The sequence below is a fragment of the Neurospora tetraspora genome (genome assembly GCF_033439725.1).
Source record: "Neurospora tetraspora strain CBS 560.94 chromosome Unknown B0H65scaffold_2, whole genome shotgun sequence".
Classification (NCBI taxonomy): Eukaryota; Fungi; Ascomycota; class Sordariomycetes; order Sordariales; family Sordariaceae; genus Neurospora; species Neurospora tetraspora.
The window spans coordinates 2,066,459-2,085,515 of NW_026944384.1; the positions used below are offsets into that span (position 1 = coordinate 2,066,459).

The 19,057-nt window shown below is 55.1% G+C and overlaps 6 protein-coding genes across 6 annotated transcripts; 3 read left to right on the top strand and 3 right to left on the bottom strand.

Moving 5' to 3' along the window:
- The first annotated feature begins 343 nt into the window (after positions 1 to 343).
- Positions 344 to 3,510, top strand: B0H65DRAFT_518474 (glycoside hydrolase). Its single transcript, XM_062828699.1, has 2 exons — positions 344 to 2,866; positions 2,926 to 3,510. Exons 1-2 carry the CDS (start codon positions 638 to 640, stop codon positions 3,193 to 3,195), a joined length of 2,499 nt encoding a protein of 832 aa, XP_062684139.1. The 5' UTR covers positions 344 to 637; the 3' UTR covers positions 3,196 to 3,510.
- Positions 3,511 to 7,227, top strand: B0H65DRAFT_487513 (exocyst complex component Sec10-domain-containing protein). The gene is made up of 2 exons (XM_062827704.1): positions 3,511 to 4,093; positions 4,179 to 7,227. Exons 1-2 carry the CDS (start codon positions 3,937 to 3,939, stop codon positions 7,214 to 7,216), a joined length of 3,195 nt encoding a protein of 1,064 aa, XP_062684140.1. The 5' UTR covers positions 3,511 to 3,936; the 3' UTR covers positions 7,217 to 7,227.
- Positions 7,228 to 7,444: 217 nt separating this feature from the next.
- On the bottom strand, positions 7,445 to 9,355 carry B0H65DRAFT_456100 (kinase-like domain-containing protein). Its single transcript, XM_062826273.1, has 2 exons — positions 8,742 to 9,355; positions 7,445 to 8,680 (listed from the first exon to the last, which is right to left on the bottom strand). The coding sequence occupies exons 1-2, from the start codon at positions 8,947 to 8,949 to the stop codon at positions 7,653 to 7,655; spliced, it is 1,236 nt and encodes a 411-aa protein (XP_062684141.1). The 5' UTR covers positions 8,950 to 9,355; the 3' UTR covers positions 7,445 to 7,652.
- A 933-nt stretch (positions 9,356 to 10,288) lies between these two features.
- Positions 10,289 to 11,263, top strand: B0H65DRAFT_439825 (Frag1/DRAM/Sfk1; the record flags this gene model as incomplete). Its single annotated transcript, XM_062825446.1, has 2 exons — positions 10,289 to 11,008; positions 11,210 to 11,263. 2 exons carry the CDS (start codon positions 10,289 to 10,291, stop codon positions 11,261 to 11,263), a joined length of 774 nt encoding a protein of 257 aa, XP_062684142.1.
- Positions 11,264 to 11,741: 478 nt separating this feature from the next.
- Positions 11,742 to 14,590, bottom strand: B0H65DRAFT_506366 (putative GTPase activating protein; the record flags this gene model as incomplete). Its single annotated transcript, XM_062828057.1, has 4 exons — positions 11,742 to 12,178; positions 12,242 to 12,823; positions 12,927 to 14,244; positions 14,330 to 14,590. The coding sequence occupies 4 exons, from the start codon at positions 14,588 to 14,590 to the stop codon at positions 11,742 to 11,744; spliced, it is 2,598 nt and encodes an 865-aa protein (XP_062684143.1).
- Positions 14,591 to 15,438: 848 nt separating this feature from the next.
- On the bottom strand, positions 15,439 to 18,414 carry B0H65DRAFT_439827 (temperature dependent protein affecting M2 dsRNA replication-domain-containing protein; the record flags this gene model as incomplete). The annotated part of the gene is made up of 5 exons (XM_062825447.1): positions 15,439 to 15,745; positions 15,820 to 17,374; positions 17,422 to 17,759; positions 17,826 to 18,267; positions 18,408 to 18,414. 5 exons carry the CDS (start codon positions 18,412 to 18,414, stop codon positions 15,439 to 15,441), a joined length of 2,649 nt encoding a protein of 882 aa, XP_062684144.1.
- Between the last annotated feature and the right edge of the window lie 643 nt (positions 18,415 to 19,057).

The following is a 19,057-nucleotide window of genomic DNA, read 5'->3' on the forward strand; positions in this document are numbered from 1 at the left end:
TTGACGGCCTCATAGGGCTGCAGCGCGTGCAACGAAGCGTGGCGTCGGTCGTTATGAGATGAAAGATGTCATTCGTAGAGTTTGTTCGTGTGCGGCTGAGGTTCAAAAAAAGATGAAACGAGGACAGAGTTCAGTTGTCGTGGAGGGGAATAAGAAATACAAAAGGTGGGGCAGCGGGGTCAAACCCCATTGAACCCCACATTCTGTTGTTGAAGAGACCCACTTGGGCTTTTGGAGTCCCAGTGGAGTCTAGTTGGGGGCTCGTGGGGGGGAGGGGGGGTCGAGGGGTCCTCAGGGGGTCCTGTCCAGGTGGTTTAGTAGCCTTTACCCCTGCAGATTGGCGCCAGCTTCATCGTCATGGAACGTGTTCAGAAAATAGCCACACCATCACAACTTCCGACCCTCCCCATCACCGATTCTTCACGACGCTATCCTGGAACTGGGTGCTGATTCGACAGATCTGAGTCGACTTACTTCCAGTTCCTCAGTTCTCACCCTCACAGAGCCACGGACCTGGCGAAGAAAAGTACCGATGCCCAACTAGACAAGCTAGAAACAGCTACACCGAAGCTTGAGCCTCGTGGTACCGTACCCCCCTTACTTGGGACTACCTACATCTGGGGCACAACCTCAAGTCATGGCGCCACCATCGCGGCAACCGCGCCAACTGAGCCTGGTGCTCACCCTCTTCCTCCTTTGTTTCAATGCCCTCTTCGGCCAAGCTGCCGCCCAAGAGGACGAGGCCATCCTCAACAGCGAGATTGCTCGACTTAACAACCAGAGCCTGCTATGGGGTCCCTATCGTCCCAACCTCTACTTCGGCGTCCGCCCCCGCATTCCCAAGGCCTTGATGACTGGTCTCATGTGGGGCAAGGTTGAGACATACACCGACTATCAGACCTCTCTCCGGTACACGTGCGAGCAGAACGAGGGCATGAAGGGTTATGGCTGGGACGAATACGACACTAGAAGGGGCGGTGTTCAGTCCATCCACGACACCGAGAACGGCATCGACATCACCACCTCTTTCGTCAAGGTTCCCGGCGGCGCGAATGGCGGCAGCTGGGCTGCCAGAGTCAAGGGTCAGCTCCAGGAGGGTGTGCCCGCAGACCGCAAGACTGCTGTGATCCTCTATGTCACTCAGGAGGGACTTGGCACACTCGAGGCCGCCAAGGGAGATGATGAGAATGGCTACGAGGGCGATGTCACCCTCAACGGAAACTCTGCCGCCCTCGGAGACTACAAGCTTGTCCTCACCAAGGGCAAGGGCAAGCACCCTAAGAGCGACCACAAGGTCACCGAGGTGCGTGGCGATGCCCACACTGTGGTCCAGTCCTTGACCTACCAGGAAGAGTTCCTTTGGCAGGCCAAGGGCGTCGTCTTCAAGCAGCTCAAGGAGAGCGTCGATGCGTTCGTCGAGAAGTACTTTGACAAGGAAGACCCCCCGCCGGCCTGGCAGGTGTTCCAACTTGAGAATCGCCCTGGAGCTGGAAACGTTCAGATCATCCAAAGAGTCTTTGAGGGTGACTTTGAGTTTGATATCCTCTTCTCCAGCGCCTCGGCTGGCACGGAACTCTCAAGTGCCGATCTGACCAGGGAGATCCAGGAGGCTACCGAGTCGTTTGGCGAACGCTTCTCCAGCGTCTTTGCCATCAAGGCTCCCTTTACTGCTGACAAGTATAAGAAGTTTGGCAGGAGCATGTTTTCTAACCTCATTGGCGGCATTGGTTATTTCTTTGGAGAGTCAGTGGTTGACCGTTCTTATGCGCCCGAGTATGAGGAGGAGGACGAGGGATTCTGGGAGGAGGCTGCGGCCGCCAGAGCTCGCAACAAGCCCACGCTCGAAGGCCCTTATGAGCTCTTTACCAGCATCCCGTCCCGCCCCTTCTTCCCCAGAGGCTTCTTGTGGGATGAAGGCTTCCACCTGCTTCCCATTGCGGACTGGGACATTGACCTCGCAATGGAGATTGTCAAGAGCTGGTATAACCTCATGGACGAGGATGGCTGGATCGCCCGTGAGCAGATCCTGGGCGCAGAGGCCAGGAGCAAGGTTCCCGAGGAGTTCCAGACCCAATATCCCCACTACGCCAACCCTCCTACGCTGTTCTTCATTGTCGATACCTTTGTCGACAAGCTGCGCAAAGCTAACGGCAGCATGCCTGTTGTCAAGGAGCATCTTTCCCAGGGCGTCCCCCTTTCCAGTGCATCTATCGACAACGTTGAAGTAGGACTGGAGTATCTCCGCCGCCTCTACCCGCTTCTTCGCCGCCAGTTCTACTGGTTCAAGAAGACACAGTACGGTGACATCAAGTCCTACGATCGCGAGGCCTATTCTCCCCGGGAGGCTTACAGGTGGCGCGGCCGCACCCCTGCGCACTGCTTGACCAGTGGCTTGGACGACTACCCCCGTCCTCAGCCTCCTCACCCTGGTGAGCTCCATGTCGACCTCATGTCGTGGGTTGGCCTGATGGCTAAGTCGTTGGCCAACATTGCCGAAGCCGTTGCGCCTGAGGAGGTTGAGGACTACACCAAGGTTCTCGACGGAATAGAGCACAATCTTGACGACCTGCACTGGTCTGAAAAGGACGGCTGCTACTGCGACGCTACCATCGACGAGTTTGAGGAGCACCAGTTGGTCTGCCACAAGGGATACATCTCCCTCTCCCCATTCCTGACTGGTCTGTTGAAGGCCGATAGCCCTAAGCTTGGCAAGATTCTGGCCCTTATTGGTGATGAGGAAGAGCTGTGGAGTCCGTATGGTATCCGAAGCTTGAGCAAGAAGGATGAGAACTATGGCTCTGCCGAGAACTACTGGAGAAGTCCCATCTGGATCAACATTAACTACCTTGTCATTACCCAGCTTTACGTAAGTTTACCTCTAGTTCCATCTCACCGCCTAGATTACGATGCTAACCATGGTCACAGAACCTTGCTATCCAAGAAGGGCCCTACCAAGAGACAGCCCGCGACCTGTACCAGAGGCTGCGTAAGAACGTTGTCGAGACCATCTACAACAGCTGGGAGGAAACAGGCTTTGCCTGGGAGCAGTACAACCCAGAGACGGGCAAGGGCCAGCGCACCCAGCACTTCACCGGCTGGACCAGCTTGGTGGTCAAGATCCTGGCCATGGATGACCTGCCCGAGGCTGTCCCAGCGGCCCCGGTTGAATCAGAGTACGTCAAAGACGAGCTATGATGGAGATTGAAAACTGTCGTCTGATTAAGCTATACCGCTAGGAACGACGAACCGGAGTTGTAAATAGAGACGATGACAAGGTCTAATATGTTTTTGAGACACACCATCGTATAATTCACTGGCGGTTGTTCTTTGTTTGGATTCATCTAGCCATTGTCTTGTTAAAGCTTGTTCGTAGTCAGGGGGTGGCGCAGTTTGGTCTATGCCATGTACAACCCTAACCCGGGACTCTTACCCTGCTGTAATCGGGTGCTATATTTGGCCCAATCTAGCTCTGCGTTCTGGAGCCCCGCAGGCGGGCCACTTCTCCCCCCTGACCGAAGTTACAGTTACGTGATAAGCCCAGGTCCGGGCATCAACATGGGCCCATCAACATGGGACAGCACATCCCGTTCGTATCCAGAACTGTCTGCTGCTTTCCATTCCGCCTTCTGTTTACATTGTTCAATGCTGTCCAATCGGCCAACTACCTACAACGACTCCTCGTATCGGTAGTATTACTTCTCACGACGACGGGGCCTACGACGAGGGCAACGATTTCTCAAATATCTTTCTGTCCGGCAGCAGCATGAATCTACGATACCACGTCCCGCCTTGAAACCACGACCAATACCTTACTGGACCTTACAACACCTTGAACATCAACATCAACACCAACAGCAACATCAGACCATATCTAGCTAGCTAGCTACTACAATACCATAACGATACTCACGGACAGATACAAAGATAGAAGACACCATGTCCAACTTCAAGAGGGCCTCCATGGCGGGTGCCGGACCAAAGTCCGCCTCTTCGTCAGCGGCCATGGCAGCGGGCGGCCACAACAAGAACGGCAGCATCTTGAATGCCCTCCGAGCGACCACCATGATTGATTCCAAGCCAGTATTACCAGCCGGTATGCTACCTATCCCCGCCGCTACACCAAAAGCACTCTTGCTTCGACACATCAGCTAACCACACCCCTTCCCCATGACCAACAGAAATCCTCGTCACAATCCTCGACTACCTCCCCGTCTCCGACCTCCTCCGCTTCGCCCGCACCTCCCGCCGCATGCGCGAGATGGTCTACGACGACACCCGCTGGGTCGCCCGCCTGCGCTCCATGGGGGTGTGGGACGAAGTCGAAGCGCGGCGGCGGTTCGAGGAGGTGATGAAGCGACGGCGCGAAGCCGCCGAAAGGGCGGAGCGGGAACGACTTGCTGCTGCCGCTGCAGCTGCGGGAACAACAGTAGGAGCAATGGGAATGCCAATAGGGAGGGGACAACCGTTTCCTGGACAATCACTGGAGCTTTTTCCTGGACTACAGCAGCAGCAGCAGTACCCGCCGCCGCCGGTGATAACGACTACCTTGTTTGATGCGGGCGAGGAGGAGTTGAGGAGGAAAAAGATCGCGGAAGAGAAGGCGCAGAGGGAGCAGGCGATTCAGGCGGCGGCGCAGAGAAGGGCGGTGGAGGAGATGGAGGGGTTGCAGGATGGGTTTGAGACTATGAAAGTTGGTGGAGGGGGAGGGGGAGGGGCCCTGTTACCGACAGCGCAACCACAAAAAGACCCCTTTTCCGATCCGGAGGCGCTGTTAAACGTGGTCAAAAACGCCCGCTCCATCCGCGGCCACGCCCGCCAGGAGTACGGCAAGATCTACGGCGCGCTAGCACCCTTCTACTTCGACCTGGCTAAAGCGAAATCGCACACCGACCCGGTCGTCTTCCGCGTGTTTCGAGACCCGGAGCGACAGGCGCAGATGCTGGCCAACCTGCGGACGTTTGCCAAGTCGGACTGGGCCGCCGGCTGGCGGCAGCGCGAGGAGAAGCTGGCTACCATGGCGGGCATCTTCGAGAGCGCGGTCCTGCACGAGTTCGAAACGGGATACGAGTTCTGGGACGTCGATGGCCGGATGCACAAGTACGCGCACGTGTTGGATCTGCTGAACGGCGGCACGGCGGCGGTGGAGCTGTTTATCCAGAAACATCCCATTTTTTCGGATAAGGAGGTGTTGGCGAACCCGATGGAGTGCGTGAATCAGGCGCTGGCGGACGATGTCACGCTGGAGCCGTCAAGGCGGTTCTTTGAGGTGTTGACGGCCAAGGTTAACGAGCAGGCGGATATTATCAACAGAGTGTTCCCGAAGCCGGCCGAGGTGTTTTGGTTGTTGATGGGCAAGATCAGGGATGATATCCTGACGGATTACGTGACGCCCTTGTTTGACGAGACGCATGAGAGGAGTCTGGCTGCGTATGTGAAGGCGGTTTCGGGCCTGTTTGAGCAGACGTTGCAGTTCTTTAGGACGGTGAATGCGCCCAAGAACGAGAAGAACCCGAAGGAGCAGGAGGAGTTGGCGAAGGAGTTCGCGCTGAAAGCGTTTGAGCAGCATCTGGATCTTTACCTGGCGGACGAGCTGGATTACTTCACCCAGCAAGCGGAGGCGGAGGTGGGAGAGTGGGAGAAGAAGCTGTCGGAGCAGGATGCCACAGCGGAGTCGTTCTACATGGGCAGCTTCACTAACCGACAGGCGGATAAGAAGGACTTCTTGACGTCGTTCAGGAAAGTGGTTATGATGCCCGTCTCTGTTCTGCCAAGTTTGCCGTTGGGGTCGCCCTTTGCTTCTAAGCCGGCTACAACCCCTACGACAGCCACGGCAGCAGCAGCAAACGGCGGCGAGCTACAAGCGCCGGAAAATCCTGAGCAATCTCGTCCAGTTTCTCCCAGTTTGACGGCACCAGTAATTGCTGACCGTACAGGAAGTCCTTTGCCGGACAAGGCTCCCACGGATGAACTAGCAGCAAAGGCGGCACTGATGACGTCCAGGTTAGAGGGCATCAAGTCTCTCTTCAGCATCGAGGTTGCCCTCAGTCTCGTCCACAAGGCTAAATCCAGTCTCGGCCGCGCCGCTGTCTTCATCCAGCTGGGTGGGCAAGCCGGCGGCGAAGCTCGCGAGCAATGCGAAGCTATCTTTGTCGCGTTGCTCCGCATCCTCGGCGGCCGTCACATCAAGCCCGGTTTCGACAAGGCGGTCGCCCACCTTTCGCAATACAACCCGCGCGAGGTCTCCCACCACGACAAGGGCGGCGTGGCGCCCCTAGTGACCTTCATCGAGCTCGTCAACGTCGGCGACCTCATTTCGCAGATGATCGACGTCTTTTACGAGCAACAGCTCACCACGCCCAAAATCGCAGATCGCAACGACTTTTTGGACCCAGCCGGTCTGGCCAAGAAGAAATTCGAGCAGATGCTCGACGAAAGCGTCGCGGCCGGTCTCAACAAGGGCATCGACGTGCTGATGGACGAAGTCGAGTATGTCTGCGCCACCACCCAGCAACCAACCGATTACAACCCCACCATGACCACCGACCCCTTCAACGACGCCGCCAGCATCAGCGGCATGAGCGTCACCACCGAAGGCACCAGCACCACCACCAACAGCAGTAGCAACAACCGAAAATCCCGATACAAATCCGGCACCCCCTCCATCTGGTCCCTCCCCTCTCTCCCGGGTACCCCCACCACCCCCGGTGGCTCCAGTGGCACCACCACAAACTCACTCGGCCCGCAACAAGACATCGGTCCCACGCCCACCGCCTTCCGCATCCGCGACCTCGTAGCCTCACATACCTCCATGCTCACGGGATCAACCGATAAATCGATGCTAGACGTGTTCAACGGCGAAGTCGGCCTGCGTCTCTTCGCGGCCGTATGCAAGCACCTGAAGCGCCAACGCATCTCCACGGAAGGCGCCATCAAGCTCATCGCCGACGTGAATCTTTACTACGAGTACATCCGCACTCTCAAGAACAATGACCTGTTGGCGTATTTCAAGGCGCTGAGGGAGCTGAGTCAGATTTACCTGATTGATGCGAAGCATCATGCTAAAGAGATGGCGACGATCATTGCGGATAACGAGCGGTTTAGTGGTGTGTTTAGGGCGGAGGAGGTGTATGAGTATGCGGAGCGCAGGGCGGATTGGTATAGTGTTAGGAAGGAGGTGGAGAGGGCTATGTATGGGTTGGAGTGTTTGGTTATGTGAGTGGGATAGGGAAAGGGAAGGGGAAAGAAAGGGGGTTGGTAATGAGGGTGGCAGAGGGGGAGGGAGGGACATGGGAAGTATTTAATGAAACAAAACAGCGAGCATTTTGGAATAGAGAGAGCATGATTAAAATTTTGAAGTAGATAAAAGCGCATAGGGGGTTGTTGATATCCATGACATAGCAATACATGAATCTCTTATCACTTCACCAAAATATCAAAAGGGGCTTCCTAAAGTGTGGATTAAAACTGATATGATCTCTATTGTTATTCTGTGTTATGCGCCCAAACGCCTTTCTCTCGCTCTATAGTGTCAATGCCGTGCATACTGTAACCTCCTTTCCAACCCAGTGTATGTATCCGTTCATAAGTATATAATGCATTCCCAGAAGATGCTTTGTTTCGATCATAATAACCATCACCCATACCTAGCTTCCTCACCTGGCGGCACCAAAGTCCAATTTCCTAGCGACCTTGGAGCCGCGCACATCATCATCCTCCACCATGCCATTCCGTCTCTTCAAATCCGCCGCCAGCTTCTCCTCCGCCCCCGCCGTCTTCTTGGGCAAGTCATGCTTAGGCGTCGGCTTCGGATCTGCCTTCCACCACCTATGTTCCAGCATCTCCCTGGCCGTGATCCGCCTCCTCGGATCCAAAATCAGCGTCTTGGCCAGCAGATCGACGCCGTCCGACCCGACCGCGCCGAACCGGCCCATGTATTTTTCTTTACCCGCCACGGGCACCACGTCGCTGGGAACCGTGTACTCCTTCAGCTGCGTCACGCCCGGCCAGTTCTCCTCCGTCGGCGTGCCGATTTCCCTGCAGATCAGGGCGATCTGTTCAACCTCCGAGTTGCCAGGCAGGTAGGGCGCGCGGATGATGAGCTCGGCGAAAACCAGACCCACCGACCAGACGTCCACGGCACCCGAGTAGTGCCGCGCGCCAAACAAAAGCTCCGGGGGACGGTACCATCTGGTGATCACGTTCGCCGTCATCCGCACCCCCGGGTCCGCAAAGCTCCGGGCTAGACCAAAATCCGCTAGTTTGACTTCGCCGTCGGCGGCGATCAGCAGGTTGTTCGGCTTGATATCGCGGTGCAGCACGTAGTTGTCGTGACACCACCAGACGGCGCGCGTCAGCATGCCCATCCACGCTTTGATGTCGGCGGCGCCGTAGCGGACGTGGTCGACGTCGCGGATCAGCATCTCGAGGTCGCCTAGCGGAAGGTATTCAAGGACTAGGTTGAGGTTCTGGTCCTTGGACGAGAAGACGGAATGTAGGATGATGATGTTGGCGTGGCCCCGGAGCTTTTGCAGGTACTTCATCTCGCGGATGGCGTCGGGGGCGATGCCGTCTTGGTATTCTTTTTGGACTTTGATTTTTTTGATGGCGACTTTTATTGAGGAGTCGAGGCGGGAGTGGCCGAGGTAGACGTTGGCGTAGGTACCCTCGCCGAGTTTCTTACCTGTTTGCGCATGATGGGTGTTAGCGTAATGACTCTACTCTAGTTCGAGGTTAAAGCGTACCCTTGATGTATTTGTTCTTCTCATCTTCGTTCATCTGCTCCATCAGATCCATAGTCGGACGGGCTTGGGCGGCGACCTGCTGGGCGATCTGCTGGCCCCGGGCCGAGCGTGGCAGTCCTCCGCTTGGGGTGCCGCCGCTGGATGTCGGAAGGGATTTCGATGGCTGGAGCGCATCGGTCGGACGCGCAACAAGAGGGGAGTTCGCCATGTTGGCTTATGGTCACGGGTGAACCCTCGGACGGACGGTGAACGGTGATGCCAAAACAGTCGATTAGTTTAGAGGCAGTGTTGTTATTGTTGTTGTTGTTGGGCAGCTTCGTAAAGGCAGCCTTGCATGTACGGAGTCAAGATAAGGAGGATAAGGGAAGGGAGAGTGAGCGAGTGGGATTAAGCTTTGGCGGATGAATGCGCGGTGGCCGGTGATGGATTCGGCGGAAGGGCCCTGACAAACAGTGGAGGTCGGGCCCCCGTGTGTCTGTGGGTCCACTGCCGCTGGTACCTTGAGATAGCGACTTCCATCTGAGTTTCTCATGTCAACATCAAGAAGAAGCTTCTTTTTCCACTGAAAAGATCTAATATCAATCATATGAGCTCCTTGGTATCTTAAACTCGATATCTTGTCATGATGATATGAAAACCGCGGTAGGATGCCGATGACACCGTCACACCGTCAAACTCGTTTAGGTAAGCACTAACAAACAAATACCCCTGTATCCGCAATGGATTGACTAAGAAACACGCTAAACCCCAGACGGCTCAGTGCTCCGTAGGGATGCGCAGCAGCGCAGACGGCCTGGATGCTGACGTCACTGCTCACCCACCCAAAGTGGCAGTGTGAAGGCTCTTCCCATGACTCTATCATATGGCATTTGCCGTTGGGCTAGGATTAGAGAAAAATAATGATGAAACGAAACCCAAGCCATGCCAAAGCCATGGCAGAGACAAGGCAGTAATCCACGAGAGTAAGCATCATGACGCGTCTAGACTCTAGAACATACCTCCTTTAAGGGAAGGTCCCCCTTGTGCCCCTTTCCGTTGTCAACTTCCACTCGACCTTTGACACGCAAACAACAACCGTGGTACATACTTGTAGCACCCGACAGTCGATTGTGGCTGCCGAGACGACCTGGACTTCCAACACTCTTTAAAACATCCATTGTCTGCATAATATCTTATCATCCGTATCAACCCCACGACGACGAGACTTTCCGGTACTCACTACCATCACTTCGTAAACGAAGAAGGGGCGTGCTTCGTCCAAACTCATCCCCGCTCGTTCCTGGTTCCTGCATCTTCTGCTCGTGCATCTACTAGCGAAGCTGTGGGCGCACAGAACCCGTGTTACATCATACTTCGATCACCAACCACCAAGACATCGGAGGAAAAAAAAACAAATCGCCAAAATGTTGCGAGGCATACTATCATACTGGGTAAGCAAGCCTTCACTTTTCCATCCTTCCATCCTTCCCTCCTCCCCCTTCCTCCTTTCCACGTTCCCCTTCCACTCCCCCTTCCCTCCATTCCACACCCCCAAAACTAACACCTCCATGCCCCCCTTCTTCCAGATCTTCCCCATAATCTCCGGCGTAGTCTGGCTCGGCACCCTCCTCGGCCTGCTCATCTACTGGTGCACCAACGAACACCGGCGTCACTACGCCTCCATGGACTCGCTCCAAACCATAGCCTACATCTCGGACGTCGGCGCCTCGACGCTCAAGCCCTTATTCATAGCCGGCTGCTCCGTCACCACCGTCTTCCTGGACCTCTCCTTCGGCGCCGACCGCTGGCTCCGGCACAAGGGCCGGTTGGTCCCCAACACCACCGTCACGGAAAAAGTCCTGTCGGGAATCACCATCGTCTTCGCCATCATCGGCACCGCCGGCCTGATTCTGCTGAGCATCTTCGACACGGCGCGACACCCCAAGTTGCACGACATTTTTCTGCTGCTGTTCATTGCCGGCTACGTCATCAGCGCCATCTTTATCTGCTGGGAGTATCAGAGGCTCGGCATGCGCTATCGCGAGCACCGCGTCCTCCGCATTTCCTTCTGGATCAAGCTGGCGTTTGTCATCGTCGAGATCATCCTGGCCATCGCGTTTGCTAGTTGCAATTTCACTAAGCACTACAACGCCGCCGCGGTGTTGGAGTGGACGATTGCGTTTATTTTTAGTTTCTATGTCTTTTCGTTTTGGATCGATTTGTATCCCGCCGTCAGGACCAAGGGGTCCGGAGGGTACAGGGGAAACAACAAGGGCATGAATGAGCATGTGGGTTCTCAGAGTATGGAGGAGCAGGGGATTGCGGGGAGTGATAGGACGTTGATGGGGGAGGGCAATGCTGCTGCTCACTCTGGTCATGGTCATGGTCATGGTCAGAGAGATAGCGGTTACAGCGCCGCGAGCAGGCCGGGGACGGCGACGAATCAGCGGAGTGGGTTGAGGGGGATGGCTCTTCCTAATGATTTTTAGGGAAAGGGCTTTTTAGGAGGATGCGATGATTGTGGTTCTTTTGAGGAAGAATAAGAGATGGACATCTAAAGATGAAAAGGAGGATATGGAGTTAACGTTGGAGGGCGCTAGGATACCACATGGTTTCGACATCACGATGAGCAAGCAAAGAGCGGGATCCCGTATCGTTTTGGGGCGGTTTGAGGGACAACCTTGAATGACTTATGAGGCGTTAAGGGATTGGCAACTCTTGGTTTTAGATCTTCACTTCTTTTTGCATACTTTTGTACTATGATTCTTGCAGTAATACAGACATCAGAAGTCACCTTCAAGCTTTAAGCACGAGGCAGTATACAGTGCATGCCACAATAACTTCGTGTACTCCGTGTTAAAAAATGCTATAGCCCATCACTGATACCCTACCCTATCCTTCCTTCCAATGTTCAATCCAATACCTATGTATCCCAAACCACTTCCCAAAAACAATGCTGCCACTGTCATCTCATCGTTACACGTTTATGTTTACACCACTTCACCATCCCCAAACCCAAATCTACGCACGCTCCCTAGTCGGATATCCCGCCCCCTCCTTCACCGGAGCCCGTATAATCTCCACCTCCCGACTCAACAACTTCCTCAACGCCGGCGTGACGATCTTTTCTACCTTCTCCTTATCATCTTCCGCCATTGTCGTAGCCGTAGTCTTGCCCTTGTTATCCTTAGTCGTAGCTGCTGCTGCTGCGGGGGAAGACGCCGCCCTAGGCCCAGACTGAGGCCGAGGCGGCAACGGAGGACTCGGTGACTTGGATCCCTCCGCATTTGCCAGAGCTGCAGATGCTGATGAGGATGAAGCTGTTGATAACGTCCTCCTGGGACCGGGGAAGTGTTCCTTCCTGTCGATGGCTTCGACTAGACGGCGGAAGCGCTGGAAGAGGGCTTCGGCGCGGATGAGGGTTGACTCTAGGTCTATTGTGGTGGATAGCTCGTTCACTACATCCTTGTTAGCACAAATAAAATACCTGGCGTATGGTGTAAAAGGGGTGTCCAACTTACCATACTTCAACACCTCATCAAAGTGCTTCAAATGCGTCATGATCACATCGCGATGCCTCTCCAGAATCGCCAGCGCAATGAACAAGTGGAACCCGCTGCTCAAGTAATCCGTCCACAACGCCTCCCACAGGCGCAGCACATCTGCCCACTCGAACTCGCGTTTATACCACACCAGCAGCATGCGGAAGAAGAAAAAGAAGTTCGTGCTGTCGGCCGACTCCAAGTGGGCGTACAGCTTGGGATCCATGAACCGGACCAGGTTGTCCAGCGCCAGGAGCTGGGCCCGCATGCCGGACTGGTCGCGGAGGAAGTTGCGTTCCATCCGGTCCATGAAGTGCTGGAACGCCCAGAAGGCGAGGGCGTCGTCTTGCAGGACGGCGTAGATGGGGGCGAGCAGGTCGGACATGCCTTGGACGTAGCCCAGGCCTTTGTTGTACTCGTTGTAGGTTAGGAGCATGTCCTTCAGTTGCTCCATGTGGACGTTGGTGCCGGTGGAGGCAAAGGGGGAGTCGGGGTCGGGGTGGGGGATATCTTCGCCGGCGAAGATGGGGACGTTTCGGTCTGTTCGGTGAACATCCTTCTCTGTAAGTAAAGTGGGTTAGGAATCTCTGGTGTAAAGCTGAACGTTGATGTGTTGTAAAAGGAGACTTACCTATCCTGTTCCTCTGCTCTCTCCACCACTCGCCCTCCTCACCTTCACCACCCAGATCAACCTGACGCTCCCACCAGGCGCCCTTGAGCTTGATGTAAGCGTCTCTCAACGATGCCGCTTGTGCCTTGCGCTCGTCCGCCGTGCTGTACCAATCATAAACCCCAAGCAAGAACAACCACGCCTCCTTCCGCACCCCATCCTCAGGATCAAGCCCGCCATGAAAGATCCTCTCCTTGACCTCATCAACAGTAACACTCAACCTCCCCGTCCTCTCATCAAAGAATCCCTTCCACTCCTTCAGCGTCAACACCCTCCTCCTCTCTTCGAGGGACAAGCTATTCGCCCCATCCACCAGCTCAAACTCGCCCACGTCCGTATCCTCCAGCTCCATGACATCCCGCGCCGTCCACGTCCTCCTACTCCGATCCCTATCGCTCTGCTCCGCTATACCCATCGCCCACCTTGCCAGGTAAATCCTCGCGCTGTCGAACTCGTCCTGCAGCGTCTGCACCTCCGGGTTTCTCAGCAGCCTCCTCATCTGCGGCGGCACGCGCGGGTTATCCAAGACATCGTTGGCCGCCTGCCGCGTGAAGGTAGTCACCTTGCTGAACTTCTCCATCAGGTTCCAACCGGCTTCCTTGATCAGCTTGACGAACGGGTCCATGCCGGCGTCCTTGTCCTTGGCGCCTGGGTCTCCACGGGAAGATCCCGCCTGTGCCGCCGTATTTGTAGTAGGCTTCCCCCCAAATGCAACACTATCCTCCCTCGACGGCTCAACAAGGTAAATATTCGGCTCGGCCCCGCTCCGCTCAATCTGCACGTACCGCCTCAGCCACCGCAGCACTTCATCCCCTCCCCAGAACATCTGCCCCGCTTCGCCAAAGGGATCAAAAGTATCCGCCGTCCGCTTCTTTTTCTGTAGTATGGTGCTCTGGCACTCGCTGTCATGAAAAAAAAGCGCCGGGAAACTGTCGCCGGCCCGGCTGTTGATGATGATGCTGCCCCACCACCAGCCCACGCTCGGCGGGCGGATCAGGAGGCTGTAGATGGCGCTGACGGGGATGGCGAAGGCATAGGGCCCGACGGAGCCGCGGTGGGTGGTGACGGTCGGCGGGGGAGGCACGAGGTAGGACTGTTTCGGTGGCGAGTCGCCGTCGCAGAGGTCGACTTTGACGTAGAGGTTGGCTGCTTCGCCTAGTTGGGATTCGGGGACCCAGGCGAGGAGGAGGTCCGAAGATGCCGGGGTGTTGCTCGAGTCCTCCCGGTCATCGCGGTGTTGGTTTCTTTGTTGGAGAAGCGCGATATAGCCGGGGATATTATCTTTTGCGGATGGTGTCGGGTGGATGTAGACCTGGGATTTTTCGGTTAGTGTTGTGGTGATAAAATAAGGGTACCGGGACAGTTCAAACCTTGCTCTTGGTGTATAGGAGTTTCACCCCTCTCCCCGTAGAGGTGTGAGTGATGGTGTTATAATCGCCTTCCTCGTCGTCGCTCATGGCATAGTAGCTCCCGGCTGGTGACGAAGGCTGCGGTCTCGAAGTCGGTACTGGAGTCGGGTGCGTTAACGGTACTGTTGCCGGCGTTGCTGTTGAGGTGCTTCCTGTTGTTGTGGTTGTACCTGCTGATGTTGATGTTGTTGATGTTGAACTGTCGGTAACGGGTGGGGTTGTGCCCGACGTCATCTTGATCCGTGTCATACTGTGGGACTAACAACCGATAACAGCCATCGACTATACACTTTGCTACGGGCAAGTGAACAGTGGTCTTTCAATAGTGAACTATGCCGTGCAGAAAGTTGATGATGGTGTGGTACTCTTGAAATCAAGTTATTTGTGCAAGGCAAGAAGTGGCAGGTGATGGATGAGGGGAGGGATGTAAGGGCGGGAAGTTCCTAACCGACGGAACTTTAGTGTCACAAACTGTTAAAATGATCACACGCTCAGTCTCCCGACCCGACTCGACTTCTTAAACTTTCATTCATCAATTGCCAACGCGCGTTGCCCCGCGCTGAGCTGTATGCGACCGAAGTCCTGATACCTGTTGGCACAGCCCACTGGCACAGCCCACCGTCTTATACGCTATCGTATATCTACTTTGTTGTCGTAAGTCAACGAGACGTTGTCACAGGCCTCGTCATCCTATCAGATATTTACTGGGCAGTAGTAGTTCTAGCGGCCTGCTCTATGCAGTCTAGACAAAAACCGCCACGACAGGGGGTCGCTGAATCCACGACGACCCAGCACCTACACCCCTGCCCCTTTCACCAACAACCTAACCACCAAACCTGCGCACCACCACACCATATTCAATACCTTGGACCCGGTAGTTACGCGGCCTTTTGCCTCTTGAATATTTTAATTGCTTCTTTGAGATATAGTGGGCGTGCGTAAGATCTTGGCAGCAATACCACCAAGCTGGACCCTTCTTCCGAATAGATGTGGCTTGCAACATTGCATGCGCGTACAAGCATAGTGTGCCTCACTTACACATTAAAACCAAAGTAATCTCTCACAGCACGCGCTTTACGTCGGGAGGGTGGGCTCTTCTAGTTGCCACTCGCATCCTTCAGTGTCCGCGGTGCCAGATACTCTTTCGCCTTGCTCCAAGCCTTCAAATCGTTGGCCGAGATGCCCTGGCCGTCCAGCGTCTGCAGACCGGCATACACGGCTTCGAAGAATTCGCACGCAACCTCCAGGTCTTCGCTAAATGCCATAGAGTAAGGCACGAACGCATCGGGGAACGTCGCCAGCCTCTCCGTCTTCTCTTTCTCACTGTTCCAGTTGATCGTCTCGTCAAAGTACGTCTTGACGGCAATTCCGAGAGCGACATCGGGGTTGAAGAGGAAGGGAAGCCTAAATGTCCAAGTCAGCAATCATCATACAAGATTCAAGAGTAGAAGCACGTGTAAATAGAGGGTCCAACGTACTGGTGGCTGAGCTCCCAGCTATCATCCCTCTTCCGCTGTCCCTGGCCGTAGAGGAAAAGAGAAGCCAAAATGGCCTCCATCAAAGCGCGTTCAGCACTCCTAACCTCGCCAGCCAAGGAGTGGAACGTCAACAGATTCTTACTCAGAGGACCAGTGTATCCATTAGCTTGGTGTCGCAGCTTAAGCAGTGTCGCACAGCGGCTGATCAACATCAGACTAGACTTGTCATCGTCATCGCCGTGCATAGGGAGACTCAGAGGCTCCACAACCTTGAGACTGCCGTTGAGAAGTCCAAATCTGACCATTTCCATGGCAACAAGCACCGACTCGTAGAGATAGGGAACCGTAGGGAACTTCTTCACCACTGGCTCCAGCGCGACCATGGCGCGGTCCAAAGCCTTGCCCCAGTTAGTCAAGTTGTGCTGGTCGTCGATATAGCCGCGGATATGGAGATATCTCCACAAACAAATCGACTTGATGATGCTCGCTGATTCAACATTCCTCGCCTTGTTCTTTTGCTCGGCAAAGGTAAGCTTGACAAAATCAGGCTTCGTCAAAGCATGCACTTCGGAAAATATCGAACCGTGCTCGAAGCCGGGGAAATGCTGCTTAATGTCCGCTTCCTTGATAACTCCCCAAGTGGCCATTTGTACTCCGTAGTTGGTCTTGGTCCTGGCTTCATGACGATGGTCGAGCACAGTGGCGGAATAGCTATCATCATACCAAACCTTCGCCTTGATATCCTTGTAAACGATACCACGGTGCAACCGGGCGAGCACCAAGCTAAGCGCAGTCTCCTCAAGAGGAATGAGTTGGCTCGAGACGAGCTTCTTGTATTCCTCCGTAGCGGAACCGTCCAGCGTCGGCAAGACGTATACTTGGCTGTGCGTGATCCAGCTCAGAAGGCGAGGCCCAATCAAGCCAGTGTTGAGGTAGTGGAACATCTCCCAGGGAATCTGGAGGCCTAGATACTCGTGGTTGTCGTTTGTTAGGTGGTCCGCGTCGTGAACCTTGACTTCGCCGCTCTCCGCAATGTAAACAAAGTGCTTGACAGCCATCCATGCCTTGCGATACTTATCCAGCCAAGTAGGATCCTGGTTCTTGATCAAATCGTGGAAGGTAGTGCTGACCATCGTGACTGATTTGTCGGCTGTCCGGAGCATGTTGATGGCATCCACAATGTTATAAGGCTGGCTCTTGACAAGGGTAGAATCCGTGAGCGGCGGGAACGGAGGAAGGAAGGGGGTGCCGGTCATGAGAAAGGCGTCAATGAAGTGTGGCTCGCTGACGTTGAGCACCTTCATAACGTTCTTCTTGGAGATGGCCGCGCAAGTGTTGCTGGTCCAGTCGATTGAGCGAATGACGGTGTCTTGAATAGGATAGAGCATCAGCTCCAAGGGGCCCATGATGCCGCCGCATTGATCAGAATCGATCATGTCCAGGTATGCGATCTGCGCAGCAGCATTGAGAGGTGCGACCAAGAAGTGAAGTTTCCGCAGCCTCAGCTCATCTTGAAGCATGGGATACAGGGCCTGGATGTTGTATAGACCTTGGCCTGTAAGCTAATGTTCAACCGTGCGAGCCAGGCTATAGAAGACTTACTCGCACACTCGCCAAAAGCGGCCACAGCTGCCTCGGCTTGGCCTTCGCTATAGAGCTTCCACGCAACACCGGTTTGTTTCTGGATCTCCCGACCCTGCTTGGTGGTGACCTCGTCTTGTCCGACCATAGGTTGGCCATCGAAAATGAAAAAGGGGGTTGTGCGGTTCCTGAGCCAGTTGTCCAATTCGACTTGTATGCGCGCCTGGATGCCGGTAAGGCCTCCGAGGGCGGTCAGCAACGGTTCATTATAGTTTTCCGCTTGTTCGAGGAGCTGTCGGAGAAAGTATGACGCGTCGACGGCGATGGCGCATTCCTGGAGCTCGGATACGTTGTAGGATCTACCCCGTGGGCGGTTAACGACTGAAGGTTCAATAATCGGCATTGGGAGCCCAAGGTCAACTTACACTTCCTGGCCCTTGAACCAGGGATCTTCAAAGTTGACTGGCATGTTGTTAGTTTTGGAAGAGACGAAGCAAGCGGCAGCGCGAGCGAGTGATGGGCTGTAGGTGGGTAGACGGTGCTGGCAAGGGCGGCGAGCGGTGTCTAGCTGGGTCAGGCGGTCCCGGTTCGTGCGGCCTCGAGGTGGAAGGGCGAGAAATGGTTTGGTGGAAAACGGATAAGGTCTTGAAGGATTTCCGTCCTGGAGGATTGCCAGCAAAAGAGTGAAGTGGCAGCACGAAGTCGAAGTATCGGGTGCGAGGAACCTCGAGGGACAAATGTCTGGCGAGGCTTTGGATTCGGGACCGCAATTGGCTAGCTGTTTCGTGGCAGCGGGGAGGTGGAACCCAGCATCTACAGGCGAGGAAGCATCGACCTTGTAGGGACGAGCAGAGGCGGCAGCTCTACCTGGTATCGCAGTCCCAGGGGTAGGCAGCGGCAGGTGGTAGAGGTAGGTACCCGTCGCACGAGCCCCGCCTCAAGGTAGATAAGGGCAAGGCATTGGAGAAAAGATGGAGGTCTGGTGGTGGAAAAGTTACGGGACTCACCTGGCATCTTGAAAATGTTCCTGTCGGTCGCCGCCAATGAGGGGTTCCACAAATTGGTGAGGTTCAGGGACCTGAAGGGGGTGCAGTGGCACGCAGCTGGAGCTGTGAGGCTAGCTCTCTATGTATGGGCGGTGCGGGACGGGTTTTGATGGGGCTTTGTCCTCGGGCAGCTCGCAGTCGGAGCTTGCAACAAGGGCAATGAGAAGTTGAGGGCCGAGATGGGCTAGAATAGGACTCGGCGCAGAAAACAAGTGGAAATGTAGCAGATCACCAAAAAGGGACGGATACTGTCGACGTGATGGTGGTGGGGGAAACCTAACTGAGGTGAGGTAGTCCGAGTGCGTGGAGGTCAGGTCATGGGTACTTGGCAGCTATCAGTCAGGGTTGGGGTTGAAGCGGGCGATGGAAAGAACGGTCTCGACGGCCTGGACCTTGGAAACTCGAACCGTCTGGCTTAAGAAACGCCCCTCCCCACACCGAAGTCGGTTGAGTAACAAGATGGAAGTGGAAATGACGATGACGAAGAACATCCGCCGTATTTTCTTACCTCTACAAGCACGTACCATGAACATAGGGCGGCAGACCTTATGTGAGGCTGAAGAGCTTTGAATTCTGTTACATGTCAAAAGCAAAACAGGCAGATCGCCCGA